Source organism: Danio aesculapii, chromosome 5, assembly GCF_903798145.1.
Source record: "Danio aesculapii chromosome 5, fDanAes4.1, whole genome shotgun sequence".
Classification (NCBI taxonomy): Eukaryota; Metazoa; Chordata; class Actinopteri; order Cypriniformes; family Danionidae; genus Danio; species Danio aesculapii.
This window is the reverse complement of record NC_079439.1, coordinates 8,671,879-8,693,088: the sequence shown is the minus strand read 5'-3', so window position 1 is coordinate 8,693,088 and position 21,210 is coordinate 8,671,879. Positions and strand designations below refer to the sequence as shown.

Here is a 21,210-nt window from a genome sequence, read left to right as displayed (position 1 = left end):
GCTGTTTGTGAAGTGATTATATATATTTTTGGACAATAATCATATAATAATATACGTTTTTTATTAATTAACTAAATTAATTGACAATAATCAATAGGTAATTGCTTGGACGTGTGGGTCTTGCTGTTTTGGGCTGCTTTATCTCTGGTCCCTGCTCTCAGATTTTATCTAAAATATCTTGATTTAAAGGTCTCAGGAGATTGGAACATCACAACATGTTTAACTTTTGATGAACTAATCTAATCTTTAATGCTGTTACTCGTTTCCTCCCAAAGAAATGGATGGCTTCACTCAACAACTTCCATCTCACAGTTGGTCTCTTCCTGTTTCTCTGGAGTCTGAAACACCTTGCTTTTACCACTGTAGTTTTCCAAGATACTGACAAGCTCCCTCACTTACTATCCTTATCAAGGGTCGCCACGGCGGAAAGAACCACCAACCCGCACACTCTGGCATATGTTTTATATAGCAGATGTCCTTCCTGCCACAACCCAGCACTGGAAAACCCCCATACAATCCCTCATTCACTATGGTGAAGGAATGTGTGTATTTAGTTCTGCTTGTCTTTGGACTGGGAGACCGGAGCACCCGGACGGAAATCCATGCAAACACAGGGAGAACATGCAACCTCTACACAGAAATGCCAACTGTCCCAGCCGGGAATGGAACTAGCAACCTTCTTGCTGTGAGGTGACAGTGCTAACCACTAAGCTACCCCATTGAAATTCTCATTGAAACCTTCACCTGAGCTCTAATCATATACATATTGGATTACATGGTATAGCCATACTCTATAACACTTTGTGTGACATCCTTTCTCCTCGTCTTCATCAAAAAACCGGAGAGCCAGAAGATCCATAAAAGAAACAGGAGTGATAACTAAACTGGTTTCCATAAATGTCCCATTTCTCTTCTATACACCTCTGTGAAACCACATGAATGAAAGTGACATTCTTAGAGATGTGTTCATCCGTTGCCTCTGCTGCTTTATCTTTAGCAACGATAAAGCAGGAATCCATTTTCTTATTCGTGCCATCAGGATGTCCCACAATGCAAACCCCACCAGTTGAAGGAACCCCAGGGCTGTAGTAACTGAGCAACTCTGGGCGACCTGAGATTTCATCAGCAGCATCCAATTCAAGAAGAGCAAAGTCAAGACGCCTTTTATTAGCATCCGTTATATAACAGTAAGCAGGAATCTGTTTCTTGATTGGCACCAGCTTCACCTTTGAGTCAAGACGATCAAAATCAAATGCAGCCTCTAGATATTTTGAAGAAGAAAACCTGTTTGGATTCTCCATAAAATCCTTTACAACATGCGCATTGGTGATGATGAATCTGTTAAAGAGTATTTAGTTTATTTTGAACACCTCAGAGAAGCTTTAAACATCATATTCTGCTCTGAGCAGCTTTATGGACTTCAGATTTCTTCTTATGATCTCGTCGCTTTGATTTGTTCTCCAGTAAAAATATTTCTTTTAGGTAATGACATACACATATCCAGCATTTTATGTAAAAAAATTTATTGATGCATGTGAAATGACAAAGAAATTTAAAGATGCAAAGAACTGCACTTTTTAAAACTTTCCAGTTCAATTATGCTAGCAAAATGAGTATATATATATATATATTCAAAACAACCAATTGCGTTTATATATTACAATAGTAGATGCACTCTGCTCTGAATGCTTCATTTTAGTTAATCACATAGTTATAAGCATATATCTACAGTGCATCCTGAAAGTATTGATAGCGTTTCACTTTTTCCACATTTTTTATGTTACAGCCTTATTCCAAAATGGATTAAATTCATTTATTTCCTCAAAATTCTGCACACAATACCCCATAATGACAATGTGAAAAAAAGAGTTTTTGAAATTGTTGCAAATTTATTAAAAATAAAAACCTGAAAAATCACATGTACATCAGTATTCACAGCCTTTGCCATGAAGCTTTTAATTGGGCTCAGGTACATTGTTTCCTCTGATCATTCTTGAGATGTTTCAGCAGCTTCATTGGAGTTCACCTGTGGTAAATTCAGTTGATTGGACATGATTTGAAAAGGCAGACACCTGTCTATAGGTCCCAGGGTGACAGTGCATGTCAAAGCACAAACCAAGCATGAAGACAAAGGAATTGTCTGTAGACCTCATATACAGGATTGTCTCCAGGCACAAGGCTGGGGAAGGTTACAGAAAAATTTCTGCTGCTTTGAAAGTTCCAGTGAGCACAGTGGCCTCCATCATCCATAAGTGGAAGATGTTTGGAACCAGCAGGATTTTCCTAGAGCTGGCCGGCCATCTAAGCTGAGTGATCGGGGGAGAAGGGCCTTAGTCAGGGAGGTGATCAATAACGCGATGGTCACTCTGTCTGAGCTCCAGCGTTCTTCTGTGGAGAGAGGAGAAACTTACAGAAGGACAGCAATCTGTGCAGCAATCCACCAATCAGGCCTGTATGCTAGAGTGGCCAGACAGAAGCCACTCCCCACCTGGAATTTGCCAAAAGGCATCTGAAGGACTCTCAGACCATAAGAAACTAAATTCTCTGGTCTGATGAGACTAAAATTGAACTTTGGAGTGAATGCCAGGCGTTACATTTGGAGAAAACCAGGCACCGCTCATCACCAGGCTAATACCATCCCTACAGTGAAGCATGGTGGTGGCAGCATCATGCTGTGGGGATGTTTTTCAGCAGCAGTAACTGGAAGACTAGTCGGGATAGAGGGAAAGATGAATGCAGCAATGTACAGAGACATCCCGAATGAAAACCTGCTTCAGAGTGATCTTGACCTCAGTCTGGGAAGCAGGGCAATCACCTAAAGCACACCACCAAAATATCAATGGAGTGGCTTCACAACAACTCGGTGAATGTCCTTGAGTGGCCCAGCCAGAGCCCAGACCTAAATTCTATTCAACGTCTCTAGAGATATTTAAAAAAGGCTGTACATCCTCACTTCCCATCCAACCTGATAGAGCTTGAGAGGTACTGAAATGAGGAATGGGCAAAAATCCCCAAAGACAGGTGTGCCAAGCCTGAATTTAATTAAATTTAAACCATTTTGGAATAAGGCTGTAACATAAAAGAAATGTGGAAAAAGTGAAGCGCTATGAATACGTTCAGGATGCACTATATATACATAAATATATATATATATATATATATATATATATATATATATATATATATATATATATATATATATATATATATATATATATACATGATACAAAGAACCTAACTTTTGAGAAAATCTTGATAATGTTTAAAATAAGTTTGGTTTCATTTAAGCTGCGGTGTCACTAGACTTTGAGCATGCGAAATTCTGTGGTACGGCGCTGTGAAAAGGTACAGGATTAAACAAGATGATAAGACATTTAAAAAAAAAAAAAGATTTCTCTATGTTTAAAATTTCGATACAGACAGGTCATGTTTTGATCTTCTACTGTTCTCACGCAGTCACGTGATGCAATTTCGCAGGTCAGAGTTCACCAAGCTTGAACTTTAGGCCCAATCCAAATTTTATTTTTGTACCCCTAACACGTCCCTTTCCCCTTGGCCCTTAAAACGGAGTGGGAAAAAGGTAAGGGCTTCAAAATTTACTCCTAAGAATTGGGACAGCACACAGCACCTGCATACATCATCATATGTCATCGCAATCTCCTACTTCATATGAGATCAGATAATCGCGACTGCTGTAGTTATTCCAGTTGCTTTATTGTTTGGTATTTATCTTCAGGAAATCCCTGAAGCCATATATCATGTTATCATAACAATCTAATGTGGCAATAAGATCACAACTATACTGTGCATTTACACAGTGGCCATATTCATCAATGTAAACACAAGAAAACAACATTAACATTATAGCAGACACTGTAAACAGCTCATTCCCAACCACTAGACATTACTGACAGGGTATTCAAGTGTCATCGACTGACAGAATGTTGTGGGACTGCTGTACAGGAGTTATGATTAGGGATTATAGATCTTAGCACTTATAGACTTTAGCATTTTTTTGTAAAAAGCATGACGATAAAACACAAACGCGATTATGAACATATATAAAAAAATGTGCTTGTTTGTTGTTAAAATTTGTAATAATGACCAAAAAATTTTCTTACCCCTTGGTTTTGAGTGTGGTCCTGAAAAATCTTCGTTCGAAGGGGTATCTACCCCTTCCCCTTAGCCTTACGCCTTCAAGCTAAAGAGAATTGGGGCACCCCTACCATTTTACAGGAATGCGCAAAACGAGGGGTAAGGGTAAGGGGAAGGGCTAAGGGGTAGAATTGGGATTGGGCCTTAGAACGCAGCAACAAGCTTGCATTTTTGCTCAACCTTATTTGCATGCGTATGAATGGAAGTCTATGTGAAAAGTGTAGTGTAGTGTGATGGCGGTTTTACCAGTTACTGCACTTGCATGTAGATGAACAGCCAAACTACAATGAAAAAGTTGTGTTTTGAAAAAATACCCATGTTCATGTGGACAGGGCCTACTGCGACATGTGACTGTCCCTTTATAGACGTTCACCCTTATCTTGCAAATCTTCCATTTCCACATCATTGTCGTCCAAGTTGAGATTTAAAGATCCATTTTCAGAGAGTAACTTCAAGATGTCAGATCTCCCATTTTTCTTGGCTTGTGTGCCGATACTTTCCAGGATGGGCTGCATGGAATAGCAGTATTCCAAGATGCTCCTGGTTTTGCCATTTTCTCCTTTGTACACATAGCCACCAGTGTGCATGCCAATCAGATAACAGTCCTCATCAAAAACTGGAGAGCCAGAAGATCCGTGAAAGAAACATGAGTTATAAATGATCTGGTTGTCATGCATTTCCCATTTCTCTGCCAAAGACTGTTGTGTAATCACTTGAATGAACTCATTGTTGTTCAATACATGTTCATTTGCAGCCTCTTGTAGATTCTCTTTCTCAATGATGAAGCAGGGGTCCATTTTTTTGACCCCTCCATCTGGATGTCCCACAATGCAGATCCCACCACGGTTAGGAGGAGGGCCATGAATGTAGCGATCGAGCAATCTAGGACAGTCAGCAACTTCATCAGTGTCATCAAGTTCGAGAAGAGCGAAGTCAAGATGCCTGTCTATGCTGAACTTTCCATGATAGTACGCTGCAACGTCTTGCTTGATGGACACACTCTTGCTCTCTTTTGCTTCCAAATCTTCATAACCAAATACTGCTGTGAAGGTCTTTGAAAGCTTCCTGGAGAAAGGGTCAAATTCGCCAATAACATGAGCATTAGTGAGGATGAATCTGTCAAAGAGTAGAAAGCCAGTTCCCTTGGCGGATCCTTCCACTCGAATCTGACACACAGAGCCAGAGAGTCCCGTGAGCTGCTTCACCTTCTTAACTTCCAAAAAACTCTGAACACTTTTATCATATTCTGCTCTGAAGAACTTCTTGACCTCAGAGTTGTTCTTCAGGTTCTCTCGTAGCTTTAATGTCTCCAGTAAATCTTTAAACTGAGCACGCAGAAATTCCAGAGTCTCTTCTGAGTTTGGAATTTTTTTAACAAATTTAGTTGTGGATTTCTGCTTTTGAGTTTCTTCTCGTTCAGTGTTGATGGTGTCATGCTGAAAATCAGCACTTTTGTTCAAATCAGCAGAGGACGCTGCATTCACGTCACTGTTTACATCAGTATTGGACTCATTTTGACTATCTAGCTGCTTATCCTTCATAACAATGATCTTAAAATGCTTTCCGTCAAGATGCTCTACACTTTGTGACATTCCAAAGATTGTCTCGCTCTTACGCTCAAAAAGGCCGCACCGTTTTTTGAAAATATCATTAATGAATCGCCCATCGCGCTGAAGAGCATTTGTTATCTTGTCATCTTTGAATGCATACACACAAACATCTTCAACTTTCCTCCTCAGCACTCTGTTTCCCATTAAGAGTTTCACTTTTTTCCCTCCTGTTGTTTTGATGTTAAAGGTTACTATGTTTCCTGTTTCCTTTGAGAATGAACGCCTTCCAGTTTTCTTCTCTGTAGGATTGGTTCCACCATTCTTGATGAAGCTTATATCCAACAGCTCATCTTTTTCAATAAGACAGCAAGGGAAATCTCTCTTCACAGCAGCTCTAGGAACGTCTCCTTTTGATCTCCGGATAACTATTTCTCTATCTTTGTTTATTATCATAATGTTTTTGAAAATAGGGTTCGAATTAAGAGCATCAAATACAGTATTGGATGTGTCACATGACACTGCATGTTTCTTGTATCTGTGGCGGAAACTGAAAACGTGGCTTTGCCCTTCTTCACTCTGTTCAGAATAACAACAACCAACACATTTCATTTACCAACTTTGCATTAAATATTTCTATAAAATTATAAACAATATTGTGTAATCAGAGCTAGGTAGTAAGTAATTAAATCCATACATAATCAGATTCCAAAAATCAAGAACTTGTAATTAAAGAAAACTACTTTTAAAATGTTCATTATCAGCCCAAAGTTTCTTTTTTATAGGCTGTTTTCACATGACGTCATTAATGACGTGCGAAATACAGATGGAGGGCAGGAAGTGATCCTTCTATATAGGAATCGCCATCAGAACATCAAAATGTTTCTGTTTTGTTGTTTGCAATTGTTTAAATCAGCCCAAATAAGAAATGCCGAACAGCTTTATTAAACTTCCAAAAGTTTTTGCTCATAAAGGGCGAAAAGTTTGAGAAACTGTCGAGAAAAACGGAAGAAAAGGCAGCATGTAATAAACATTTTTTCAATGCATCCATGTGTACAAACTTTTTTTGAACACGATAATTCCCTTGAGAGCACCAATAAAGATTATATACAGGCCAAGTTTTTACTAGTGTTTCAGTGAAATACACAACGGTAACGTGAACATCGAGATGCGCAGAAGTGGTGAATGTTTGTTGATGGTAAGTTCATCAACAGAACAAAAAAGAAATGCAACCCTTGCGACAAAACTAGATTATTATTGTGGAGCACTTTTGCATGTTTTTGAACTACATAGTAAAGTGTACAATGTGTACAGCTCTTTGTTAATGAATGCTACCGAATACTCTAGCATAGTAAACTGATAAACTGTAATAAATAGTATGTTAGTGCAAACTGTGGTGCATTGTGATGGTGTATAATATGGCATCAAAAAATTAAGCCTATCGAAGAATTTGTTCATTACTACAGTTGTGTTGCACCACAGCAACAATAACATTTTTACGACAGTTTAATTCAAGTAATTATCTATATTACGCTTTTAAACACTATAGTATTTTTTTCATGTAACATAATAGCTTATACAGTATCTACTGCCTCATTGACAGGCAAATATATTTCATTTCAGTAGAAAACTCAGCCCTCTTCATGATATAAGGAACATGCCCAACATATGTGGTTATTTTCTATTTATGTCTCCTTTGAAATATGGTATAAATGGTAAAAATACGGCGACGCAGTGGCGCAGTAGGTAGCGCTGTCACCTCACAGCAAGAAGGTCGCTGGTTCGAGTCTCGGCTGGGTTAGTTGGCGTTTCTGTGTGGAGTTTGCATGTTCTCCCTGCACTCTTGTGGGTTTCCTCCGGGTGCTCCGGTTTCCCCCACAGTCCAAAGATATGCTTAAAGGAAGGCTAAATTGTCCGTAGTGTATGTGTGTGAATGAGTGTGTGTGGATGTTTCTCAGTGATGGGTTGCAGCTGGAAGGGCATCCGTTGTGTAAAAACGTGCTGGATAAGTTGACGGTTCATTCCGCTGTGGTGACCCCGGATTAATAAAGGGACTAAGCCGAAAAGAAAATGAATGAATGGAAAAAATACAGACTTTACTCTTTCCATTCAGTTTTTTACTTCCTGCCCTCCATCTGAATCCATCTGCCCTCACCAGAACCACATGATTGCAAACAACCTATTACTCAATAATAATTATAGGTATATAAGTAAAAGGTTCCTATTATGACCCCTTTTACCAGAAGCAATACGAGTCTTCAGTGTCTACAGGATTTTTCTCTGAAGTTTCAACTCAAAATGCCAAACTTGCTCCAGAAATCATGTGAACTACAAATAACATCAGTAGACATGTGCAGTAAAAAGAATAAATGTAAACTGAAAAACAATATAATCGAACACATAATATAACAAATAATTATTATGATCATTTTATAGGAATGCACCAAATGGCATTTTAATTGTTCATCTATAAGAGAAAAACAGTAAAAAAAATAAATGCCAAGACTGCCAAGTGCATCCAGGATTTTCGGTTTCAAACCAGAATTTTCATTTTGGTGCATACCTATCAATTTCAATAATGAAAATGGCCCTTACACATTATTATAGCTGTGAATTTCATGTTTTCCAATATTTGTTTTTGTGCTGTATTTTCAAAATTTACTTAAAGGTGCAGTAGGTGATCTGCCTAAATGCTAAACGGTTAGCATAATATTTTTCAAATACAATGGCTGTTTCTCAATATGCGTTCTTCAGCGGTCTTGTGTCCTCGTGTTTTTGTGTAACATCATCATCAGCTGCCAAAGTTCAGTTCCAATACTCAAGACTGCAAGAATGGTGGACACGTGAAACTTCCCGCATGTGTTCATGTGTTCTTGATATCGCGGACGCATCGATGCAGACTTGGGCATGGAACGCGCTCGAGAAGTCCCAGAAGTCAATGCGACTGGAGGAAGCGCGGCATTTTATATAGACTTATTATTAGAGTTCAGAGATATAACTTATTTATCTCAGGAGTTTCCCTAAATGAAACGGTGATTATAAACATCACCATGAAAATCTTAATAAAGGAATAAACACTTTAAGGGTGTTTATTTGCTGAAATTCGTATTAAAATCTGTTTTATTTGTATTGTGCAACGTATATTTGTAAAGTCTTTATGCATAGTATATATTTTGAAAAGGGGAAAAACATCAAAAAAATCGTTGTATGAATGCTGTAATGTTTAAATAATTTTCTATTAAAAACGCGTGACGGTCATGTGTACATCATCAAGAACGCATCTCATTTCTCACAGGACGCGTTCTCTGTTCTCGCGCTCTCCCAAGTTCGTTTTTCCTAGGTGATCTAGCAAGACCAGTCTCCCCAAGAATGCAAGTCTGATCTCTGCGTTTTTGTAATTCAGAAACAGCCAATCCCTCCCCTGTCGTCCAAAGCCATGCCTCCTGAAATCGTAAACGCGCTTATTAAAGGTGACAGAGACCCACTAGATCATGTCATTTGCCAGTTAGAAAACTTTATAGTACTTTATAATACTACAATTCTGAACGAAAAACTGTATTATATCTAGCACGTTTTCAGTTGTGTAGCAAGCAAAACTTGTCATCACTCTCGCATCAGTCCCACTCATCAGTCTCACTCTGTCACATGCTTTGTCCTAAAGCCACTTTTGTATGCTTAGTGGTCGGCCGGTGGGCTGCAGGAATTACACTTATTACTAAGCCATACTTACACAATATTTCAGACCGAATATTCACAGTAGCACGGTAAACAATATAGGGAGCGCGTCACAGGCTGTCATTGTTAAAAAATGAACCAATGTGATGTGAATATAAAAGCAACTTCAGCTCAGTAAAGCAGGCTAGGTGCTATTAACTGATGTTTTGCTGTTAAACTAAATAAAAATCTACATTATCGATGCTGTAAAAGACCCTTATGAAACTGAAAATAGTCACATCAATCTTTCACCGTGAGATTTCAGTGGCTGAACAACACTTCTGTGCATATAACCCATTCGTAAAACAACACAATCTACATAAGCTCTACGTGACTAAAATAGTTTTAAAACAGAACATTACCCGTCTAACAGAAATACTTCAGCCATGGTGTCGTCCTTCCTCAAGCGTGCAAAAGTAACTCCAATATTGATTCAGGATTTTAACAAGTTTTGATTGAGCATTTGGTTTTTGTGCTGTCACTCGTGTCCACATGACCCATAACCGCGCATCGGCGGATCTGCATGAATGGCTGCGTGGATGTACAAATCTACATTTGCTGACAGACAGTTTGGGCTACCTAAAAGAATTATGGGAATTATTGGCCTGACAAATTTTGATTGGATGAACTTTTTTTAGTCTTATGCCTTACCCAGAATAAAAAAATACATATAAACACATTTAGATCATTTACTTTAATCAATGCTATTGGAATGTGAAGAGACTTTCAACCAGCACAACAAAAATGTTTCTGAAGACAATCATCTACTGCACCTTTAATTTTAATAAAAATTTTGAAAATAATAAGATGTGCATTTTTGTTTTATTTAGCAATCTTTTAGCTAACACTAACATGAAGTATTTTGAATTATTTTGTCCACCACTGCACATTATTAAGAAGCACGCGAGGCTCTTGTTGGTGATATAAAATGAAATATTTTTTCTCTGTTTCTGGCAAAATACTGAAAGATTATCCTACTTCAATATATGTGACATCAAATAAGGATTAGCACAAAAGTAATCTACATATAATCCAAAAGTAGTCAGATTGTGTTATAATAAATGCATAGTCATTTGTTAAGATTATTACTGACTTAATATTTTGTCATGCAATTTGTAATCTGATGACATTTTACAAATATACCCAGCTCTGTGTAATATTACACTTTATTCCATGGTCTGCTGAAATTCTTAATTCTGATTGGCTAGAACATGTGCAATAAAATCGTTTAATGCACAGGTAGTTCCAGTCAGTTTTGAACGCAGTTCGAATTAAACGTGCTTACCTCAAGCATTGATAGAAACCATAGTAACACCCTGACAGTTGCTGAAGTCTTCATTTATTAACTACAACATTTTAATAAAAGTGAAATCATTTGGCACATTGAAACTGGAGGTTCGGTCAAGACCTGCCTGGAACTACTTAAGTTGTGCATATGTCTAAAAAAGCACACTTGGAATATTTGTCAATCAATCAGAATCAAGCATTCAGCTATTTTATATAAAATAAAATATAAAATATTATATAGATAAAATATAATACCTGCTGCAGATTACTGTCTGATTGTCCTTCTTCAGAAAAATCGTTTGTCCTCTCCTGCGTGAATGTCAACAATATTGATTAAGTCCATGCTTTAAGATTATATTGTAAATCATGCAATAAACTACATTTTGCAAGTAGCTTAAAGTTGTTTAGTGTTTGTGCAAATAAATTATTCAATGATATTTATCGATATGCAACAAACCTGTAGTGGATTACGGTCTTTATTTTGGTGCCCCTTTTCTCCTTTCATGCTTGTATCATTTTCTTTTTCCTAGAATGATAGTAGCAACATTAAAATGCCAAATGTGTTATTATTATTATTATTAATTAAGATATATTGACATAACATAGCCATACATAAGCCATATAGACTACTTTTATTGCATCCATCGTATTTTAATATCTATTTCTGTGTTTCCTAAAATAAACCCTAATCTAAGACACAAAGGATTAAAGAACAAAGTAATATTTTTTATAATTAATGAAATTACTGGTTCTTTTGCCCTAAGTCTACTGTGAGACTTTACAATATTGCTTATTTGCTAAAACCATAGAATATTTAAACAGTGTAGACAGAAGTTTTTGTAAATTATTAGTAGGCCCACACGGAATCTGCGCGCGGAGAATTCCGCAGATTTTTAGCCTATCGTTAATTCTGTTTATTTACTTGAGTAAATGTGTGTAAATCTATATTTATTCAGTTTTTAAATTAATTACAGTAATATTATTGACTAATATAAAAATGTTCATATGATTTATTTACAATGCAGTGTGTAAAGTAATATTTCTTTAAAGTAATATAGTCTTTTAGTAAATATATTGTGTGAAAAACATGCTTTGTTTACCAAATAAAGTCAATCTAATTGGATTAGCATTTTAAACGATAAAGAAAAGTTAAAAAGATATTATTTTTTAATTCACATATTAAGGTTTTAGTTATGATACTCCCAAAATAATTCCGCTCAAATCCGCAGATTTTTAACAAAATTCTCTGCAGGAATGGCAAAAAACCTCCGCAGATTCCATCTGGCCCTAATTATTAGTTTACTTATCATTATAATAATATACCTGAACATTTTCACTGGATTGTGAAGTCCTCCTGGCTTCACTGCTGTTGTCAGTCGACATTTTCTGAAATAAAAAAATCAACAGTCATAACTATAAACACTTCAGTTCAATATAATGTTATAAATATGGCAATATTGAAATGTTGTCACCACTAAGAATTTGCGAATGCTATTGATCTCTGTTTTGTCCATTTTCTTCTTTTTGTCCGTTTTCTTCATTTTTTTGCTCTTGATGACCAAATGTGACATTGACAGTTCAGTGTTTCTGTAAAGAGGACAAATCACAGATTATTTCAAGAAAAATTGATATAATACATACTTCTTACATCCCATGATGCACTCCGTGAATTATGAGTAAATAGTACCAATAAGATAAAATAGAGGTACATTTAAAGTGAAGAATCTAACTAAGGATCTGAGAAACTTTGTAGCAAACTTATGTGTGTGTTGTTTCAAAAAAGCAACCATTCATTTGTTTTGTGTTTTATTTTAATTTGTTTATATTTATTTATTCTTCATTTAATTATTTTATTTATTCAAATGATCATTAGTCATTTTCAATTCAATTAAATTAATCTTTATTTCTATAGCGCTTTTACAATGTAGATTGAGTCAAAACAGCTTTACATAGAAGATTATAGTAAATTAAAAACAGTTTCAGTCCAGTTTTAAGACTTGAAGTTCAGTTTAGTTTACTTCAGTTCAGTGTTCAGGGTTAATTTTCACTGCTGAGAGTCCAAACACTGAAGAGCAAATCCATCGATGTGCATCGTTTATCCATCGATTTATATAGTTATTTCATTTTATTGATCATTGGTAAATGATTTAATTACTATTGGTTATTATTTGTCATATTATTATGTTTATATATTTTAGTATTATTATTTTCCTATAATTATTGCTTCATTATTATTTCCATTTTTAATCTTGTGGATTCAAGCCACACTTGTTTTTTTCATGCATAAGAGAAAGTCTCCATTTCAAGGTCTGTATTGTCTCTGGACAATGTTGTGAAGCAGTTTCTATCACTGTTGCTTGTGGTATAATAACTTGTTGGATTTATCCTGGTCAGACAAAGTCTGAGCATTGAATCATACGCAACTAAGATTATTTAATAAATTCTGCTCTGCTAAATATCTGGCGTGGAGAGTGTGATCTAACAAAGGCAACAACTTGTGTACAATAAGATGACATTATATTATTGAACCATATATGGTCAATAATGGATCAGTCGTCTTCTTCTTTCTTGTTCAACGGTCACTAACTTCTTAGAAGCATTACTGCCACCTACTGTACCCAATGTAAATTTAAGAATGAGCTATGTCAAGAATATAACATGATTTATTGGCCTACAGTATGTACAATATTTATTTACAATACACAAAATACTACAAATGCATAATTAGATTTTTTTAAATTAATATTCATGTTATTAATATTTTGATGGGGCGACACGGTGGCTCAGTGGTTAGAAATATAGCCTCACAGCAAGAAGGTCGCTGCTTCGAGTCCCGGCTGGGTCAGTTGGAGTTTCTGTGAGGAGTTTGCATGTTCTCCCCATGTTGGCGTGGGTTTCCTCTGGATGCATTGAATAGACTAAATTAGCCGTAGTGTATGTGTGTGAATAAGTGTGTATGGATATGTCCCAGAACTGGGTTGCAGCTGGAAGGGCATCAGCTGTGTAAAACACGTCCTGGATAAGTTGGCGGTTTATTCTGCTGTGGCGACCCCTAATAAATAGAGACTAAGCCGAAGGAAAATGAATGAATGAATGAATGATTTTGATCAATATAATGAAAGTTTAATTTAAAGTTTTTTCTGTAGGCTTGTATTTTCAAGTACTGTACAAATACTCAAAATGTGTCTTTCAATGTTTTCAAATAATCATTTTTGATTAACTAAAGTCACACAAGTGCCAAAAGCTTTGATGTTTGTTCTATAGAGAGCAACTCTTATCCTTTTAATCAGCCTTATTTCTTTTGGGATGTGCAATTTAACACAGTATTTCTACAAAGTATGTTGTCTACTGTAAACTTGCAGACTTTTTGGGCACACCATAATGCATATTCATTTTCCTCATTTAAAATATAAAAATGTTTACAGATTGGTATTTTTCTGATCCAATAACTCTGTGGTTAGTAGTTTTGTAAAATATGAACAAATGCTTCAATATAATGTTATCATATACTTGCAATGAGAATTTATGTTTTGAGATTTTACTGCAGATGTCACATCCATAGCACTGGAATTGCTTGTAGCAGTCATTCTGACCAAAAACGTAGCATTGTCACGTCATATGAACATTCAAAGCTTTAATTGAGAAATAAAAATTAAGCTTTGAATATCTGTTATCATATTTTATTAAGTCATCACCCTAAAAAGTAGATCATTTTGGTAATACAGCCTATACCTAAGGCTACATTAGATTAGACCACCAGCTAATGTCCGCGCCTCACTTTCATTTTCACTTTCTCAAGCAGGGGAGTAGGCTTGCTGCATTGAACATAGGCGGAGCGTGTGTAAGGCTGGGGAAGGCTTAGCCTCCCCCTGGCCAGAGATGATAGCAGCAAAGAAAAAACCTGCATTGAAAACATGTAACGGGTGTAAGGCGGAATGTGAATGTAATTTAATGTTAATGATTAACAGAACACTTTAGTTATTGTAAGTTTGTCGATCAAATTCAAAGTCCCCCTCGGCACAATAATGGAACTGTCCAACTTTGCACTGATGAGCGCTGTTTTTGACTGGAGTTCTCAGCAGCTCTGGAAACGAAACAGAAAGTGCTGGCCAACGGGCTTTTCTGATTTGCTTGTAAAGGACATAAGTAATAAAACAACAAATGAGTATTACAGGAGAGGTATAATAACATATTATTCTAGTTTAACTTTCAGAATTTTCAGAATTAAATGAAATGCTTTATTTTGGTTGTTTCATTGTAACGTAGTATTCTAGCCTAGTGTAGTAATCTTGTTCTGCATTTTAATTCTGCTGTGTTTTCTACAGGGGTAATGGGAAGTCAAGATTTTAAATTATGTTTAATTTGTATTTTGAATATGAATATAGTTTAAACAAACAATTACTCACGCTAGCTAATGGCTACTGGATCACCTTTACTCTGCAATGGTTGCCTCTAATTTATTAGAGCCTATAAGTTTACCACAGCCCGAGATAACGCAAATAAACAGCTAGTTTATGTTGTCATATTTTCATTGTCTTTTTTGTTTTTTCTAGCTTAATAAAGAAAAATAAGATTAGTATTCTAATCACAGTTTAAAAATGCTTATTTTTCTATTGTTGAATTACAAGTTCAGTTTTCGATTGGCCTCGTGGCAAAGTGAATGATTTCAGATTCTTGACACATTTTTGCAATTTATTTATTTTTGCAAAAGGGTTGGATATTCAAAAATGTCACTAGTTAAATCAATTAGTATATTACCAGAGATCATAAATATAAGAAATAAGCTATTATACACTTAGTTTAAGAGTCCACCCTATTTAGGTCCACTCATTTGAAAAGTTCTGCCCCCTGACTGCATATCGAAAGTGACTATAATAATTGAATGAATCTAATAAAATAATTTAATGTGCGTGTTGAATATAAGACGATTGTTAATAGGCGATGCTTTTGTGGAAACCTCTTTTTAGTCGGTCGCAAATCTTTTTAAATGCATTAAAGGGCAGCGCATATCTTAGCCTTATCCTGGAGTTTGTTCACCCTCCGCCTATGGCATTGAATATGCTGTTTTGAATTGAATCTGAAATTTACGTTACATTGTAAGTTTTTTCTTCACGAATAAGTCACAAGGTTCAATTTACACGGCATTTGCCTGGATTTAGTAGTGTAAACCGCCATTTAACGTAGCAGGGGTAAGTTTTATAAGTATATATATATGGTTACAAGTTTTAGAGTTAGTATACAGTTATTTTATTAACGAATTAGTCGCTGACATAAGTCAAAAGCTAGTAATTCACAAACAGTTCAAATGGGAATGTTGTATATCGTGTTTAAATGTTAACTTACCCTGAGCGAGTTAAAAACTGTTTCAGTGGAGACGGAGAAAGTGCGCGTCGTCGGTTTTCCAGTCTTGTGATCCCATAACCTGTTTCGAGCGCGAACATTTCAAATAGCCAGAGTAAACATCCGGGCTATACTTCTTTTATGGCGGGTAACACCAGCGTTTATAGTGTATTAACGTCGCCTACTGAGGAGTGTGAACCAGAGTTTGTCAATTCTCAAAAATATATAATTCACTTTTATCAATACAGTTCTTTTAAGCAAACGAAATCAACTTTTATGTTTTCTTTCAATCCCACTTTACTGAACAGCTGAGTTGTTAATACCTGCTATGTTGAGTAAAATTAACACAGCAGGCTATTCGGAAAACTCTTTTTTGATAATATAATTTAGATTTAAACTAAAGCCGCAGTTGTTCTGATTTCCAACACCTTAATAAAAGGGATAGTTCACCCAAAACTGAAAATGTACTCGTTATTTTCCCTCATTAGTAGCACTGGTAGTATTATCTCTACATGATAAACAGCTTATCAACCCATAACATAGTTATCCTCAGGGGCGTATCGGATATTTTAAAATGGGGGGGGTATGGGTGTATAAGATCATAGGTTCATATAATTATTAATCACCTGTTTCTAAATGGTTTGTCTCTAAAACTGAGGGGGACACGCCCTGGTTATCCTAAATAATATATAACATTATTTTCCGCTTGATGCCTTCCTCAAGTAACAATGTAAACAAAACAGAATCACGGTTTTGAACAGGTAAGAAACATGTTTTTAACTGCAGACTTTGAATTGTGTCGAGTTGGAGCTGCATGAGACCCCAAACTGCAGTTTTTGTGGGGATTGTGTTATTTTTCAAACAGCCAAATCTGCCATTCAGTAGTCAAGCGAATTCACTTTTTCCAGATGGGAATATCTGTTTTTACACGTAGGACATATGCTTGTTACCACATTATAACCGTTGCTGAGTCATTGGAAGTTTACCTTCTGGGTGCCACTTAACAAATACAGGTGTCGGTTTATTTTGTGCTTGGAGCAATAACGTTTTTGTTTACGTCATCAAGAATGATAGTGGTTGCACATCTCTTTAATACAAAGGGGGTTATGTTGTTGTTGATTTCATTTTTAAAATGCATACGCCCAAAAGGACATGCTGAGGGCCGTTTGTGTATTTGCATGCAATGACATGTATTCTGGTGACTGTTTTTTAGTAGGCCTATACATGCCAGCTGTTAAATATATTGCTGAATTTATTCAACATATGTTCATGTATGGGCATCACGGTGGCACAGTGGGTAGCACAATCGCCTCACAGCAAGAACGTCACTGGTTCGAGCCCTGGTAGTGTCAGTTGGCATTTCTGTGTGGAGTTCTGAATGGCAGTATATGGGTGTTTCCCAGTGTTGGGTTGTGGCTGGAAGGGCATCCGCTGCGTAAAACATGTGCAGCAAGTTGGCGGTTCATTCCACTGTGGTGACCCCTGATTAATAAAGGGACTAAGCCAAAAAGAAAATGCATGAATGAATGTTCATATACATTCTTTGGTTTGTCCTCAAAGTTAATTATATTAATATATAATGCATAAATAGGCCTACAAAAATTAAATCAGTCCAGAACTTCCTGTTTTCCTCTGAAATACATTAACGCAAGTAAACACCTCATGCTTTCTTTTAGCCATGTTTATTGTATAAATGTACAAAGAAATCATTCAGTATGAACAGCAAGGTGAAAACAAATCATAGGTCAAGGTATTTGGACACTAGAATAATGAAAATTAAAGCTGTATTTGTTATATTAAATATATGTGCTTGCTGTAATCAACACATTCAGCAACACAATTGGATTTGAGACCTAGATTTTCTTTTTAAATGTACTGTAGAAGAAGTACTATTTTGATTGTGAATTGTTGTCTCTTATTACATGATTCTGTCATAACATTAAGTTGTGTACTGTAAAGGTGATGATATATATATTTTATTGAAACAAAACAGTATCTAGATCCAGTTGCCCTGTCTCTCATCTGATTGCCCATTGACAGCACCACTGCCCAAAGTACTTTCAGTATGTGATTCAGAGATGACGATAATGAAACGTGTGTAAATCATAAAAACAGCATTAAACATTAATATAGACAAAACTGATTAGAATAAAACATGTAAAACAATAATATGAGTTATCTTGTTGTGTAAGAGAATATACAAACACACAAGCACGTGAAAAACTGAACTATAAAATAGCATGTAAAAACTAAACTATAACTGTATACTTGGACTTTGCCAAATGAGATCTCATTGTTCTGCTTTGGTTATGAAACAGAACCACAATCACATCAAAACCAGACATTTCAAAAGGTAAACTTATGATTATTAACACTTTATCTTAAAAAAACAAAAGTGTAAAGCTAGGGCTGGGTAATTAATCAAAACCGATTATCATGCACATTTTGTCAGTAAAGCCAGTTCAAGTGAACCTCTGGCAGATGCTGTCAGATAAGGCAGCATTTACTACACAGTCAAGCCGCCTTTCTACTGCATTTGGACACGACTGTCGGAATACCCCCCCCCCCCCCCCCTCGTGGCAGTTGCACAGAATTTTCAGCTTTGTCGTGCCCCATGGCAGAGAAGCTGATTCTCGCAGTGTCCGAAATAGAGTGCAAGAGCCTTTATTCTCTGTCCGTTCACCATGGTTGAATAAATGAATACTAGATAGACTCATAGACTGCTAAAATTGTTGTAGGGAATTTGGAGACAACATTAAGAAAAATAGATATTTTTTTATTAATCATTTATAAATAGAATTGTTTAATATACTTTTTTTTCTGATAAAAAAAAAATAACGAAAAACATTTGTTTTTTAATCAAATTTTTATTTCGTTTTTTACTTTGTACTATTTAATGTTTTCTCTCTCACTCACTCTCTATTTTGTATTATCCTTAACGTAGTGCTTTGGGTGTAAGAAAAGCACAGTATAGACCATTTCACTCTGGTCATGTCATTTGCCCATGAACATTTCCTGCTTGTTATCAAACTATTTCATAACTGCAGCAAGAGGCAATTCAATCATAACTTAATGTTAAAACAGCTATCATAGCATTAATTTTCAATATGTGGCTCTTTTTGGATTCTTATAAGCTACTGAAATTAAAAATGTAAAACAGGAAATACATTGGGACCATTGTTTTTGTTTACATCTCTCAAAATGGTCTATAAATAAAATGCATTATTAATGCTATGGGTATTTCCAGGGTTTCTCAAAGCACCCTCTGGCATTCAGAGGAAATTTACTATGAATCACAATAATGTGCATGACAATCGCTGCTTTGTTCAATCGCATTTGTGGTTTCATTTCGATTAATCAGCCAGCCCTACATAAAGCCATAAAAAATCTAAATAAACAATATGGTGCTTGCGTGTTTCGCAGTTGTATTTACTTTTTTTTTCCAAGCACAGACGTGTTCTTGGAGCTTTGTATGATAACAGTAGAACCACTGAAGTTGATTTAATGCTTTGACAATGTTTTTGCTTCCTTTTCTGGACTTCAAACGTCTCTGAACCATTGCTGTCTATGGAGGATGAGAGAGTTCCAGGATTTCATCTAAAATATCTTCATTTGTGTTCTGAAGATGAATGAAGGTCTCAGGAGATTGAAATGACATGAGGGTGAGTAATTAATGACAACATTTTTGGATGAACTAATCATTTAAGACTTTTTAGTCATTTCCTTCCAAAAGAAATGGACGGCGTCACTCAACATCTTCCATCTCACAGTCGGTCTCCTCCTCTTTCTCTGGAGTCTCAAACACACCGCTGTAGTTTTCCAAGAGATTGACAATCTCATTCAAACCTTTTATCTTCAGCTGAGCTCTGATCATATCCAGAATGGACTGCATGGTATAGCCATACTCCATAACGCTTCTAGTTTTACCTCTTTTCTCCTTGTACACATATCCACCAGTGTGCACACCAATCAGCTTGCAGTCCTCGTCAAAAACCGGAGAGCCAGAAGATCCATAAAAGAAACAGGAGTGATAACTAAACTGGTTTCCATAAATGTCCCATTTCTCTTCTATACACCTCTGTGAAACCACATGAATGAAAGTGACATTCTTAGAGATGTGTTCATCCGCTGCCTCTGCTGCTTTATCTTTAGCAACGATAAAGCAGGAATCCATTTTCTTATTCGTGCCATCAGGATGTCCCACAATGCAAACCCCACCAGTTGAAGGAACGCCAGGGCTGTAGTAACTGAGCAACTCTGGGCGACCTGAGATTTCATCAGCAGCATCCAATTCAAGAAGAGCAAAGTCAAGACGCCTTTTATTAGCATCCGTTATATAACAGTAAGCAGGAATCTGTTTCTTGATTGGCACCAGCTTCACCTTTGAGTCAAGACGATCAAAATCAAATGCAGCTTCTAGATATTTTGAAGAAGAAAACCTGTTTGGATCCTCCATAAAATCCTTTACAACATGCGCATTGGTGATGATGAATCTGTTAAAGAGTATGAAGCCTGATCCTCTGGCGGACCCTTCAGCTCGAATCTGACACACAGAGTCCGAGAGTCTCATGATCTGCTTTATTTTAAACACCTCAGAAAAGCTTTGAACGCTTTTATCATATTCTGCTCGGAGCAGCTTTCGGACCTCAGATTTCTTCCTTCTGCTCCCTAGCTGCTTCACTAAGCTCTCCAGGTAAAATGGACACTGACTGCGCAGAATTCTCACAATTTCTTCAGAGTCTTGAATCATTTCAAGAGTCCAGGAATTGTTAGGATTTGTGGATTTCACTTCTTGTTTATTGTTAATAGGATGTTGCTTAGGATCGATGTTTTCTTGCAGATCAGCAGAGCAAGCTTCATACGGTTCATCACCCAAGAAGTCATCTTGACTTTCTGGCTGGATACTGTCACTGACAACAATAATCTCGAAATGCTTTCCGTCCAGATGCTCTACAGTTTGTCTCATTTCATAGATCGTCTCACTCCCAAATTCGGTAAGTGCACAATGTTTCTTGAAAATGGCATTGATGAACCGTCCGTCGTGCCGCAGTGCATCCTTGATTCTTTCTTCTTTGAATGCATACACACAAACATCTTCAACTTTCTTCCTCAGCTCGTTGTTTTTCATCAAGCGTTTCACTTTCTTGCCTCCTTTAGTTTTAATGTT

The 21,210-nt window shown here is 36.4% G+C and overlaps 2 protein-coding genes across 2 annotated transcripts in view; both read right to left on the bottom strand.

Annotated features, from left to right (window-relative positions):
* Nucleotides 1-3,256: 3,256 nt before the first annotated feature.
* Nucleotides 3,257-16,141, bottom strand: fam111.1 (family with sequence similarity 111.1). Its single transcript, XM_056457319.1, has 6 exons — nt 16,047-16,141; nt 12,176-12,290; nt 12,027-12,089; nt 11,161-11,229; nt 10,959-11,012; nt 3,257-6,281 (listed from the first exon to the last, which is right to left on the bottom strand). Exons 2-6 carry the CDS (start codon nt 12,272-12,274, stop codon nt 4,515-4,517), a joined length of 2,052 nt encoding a protein of 683 aa, XP_056313294.1. The 5' UTR covers nt 12,275-12,290; nt 16,047-16,141; the 3' UTR covers nt 3,257-4,514.
* A 2,484-nt stretch (nt 16,142-18,625) lies between these two features.
* Nucleotides 18,626-21,210, bottom strand: part of fam111.2 (family with sequence similarity 111.2) — a 6,138-nt gene continuing 3,553 nt past the window's right edge. The window contains exon 5 of the mRNA XM_056456830.1: nt 18,626-21,210. This exon is cut by the window's right edge and continues 333 nt beyond it. Coding sequence (XP_056312805.1) covers nt 19,789-21,210 — 1,422 coding nt within the window. The 3' untranslated portion in view covers nt 18,626-19,788.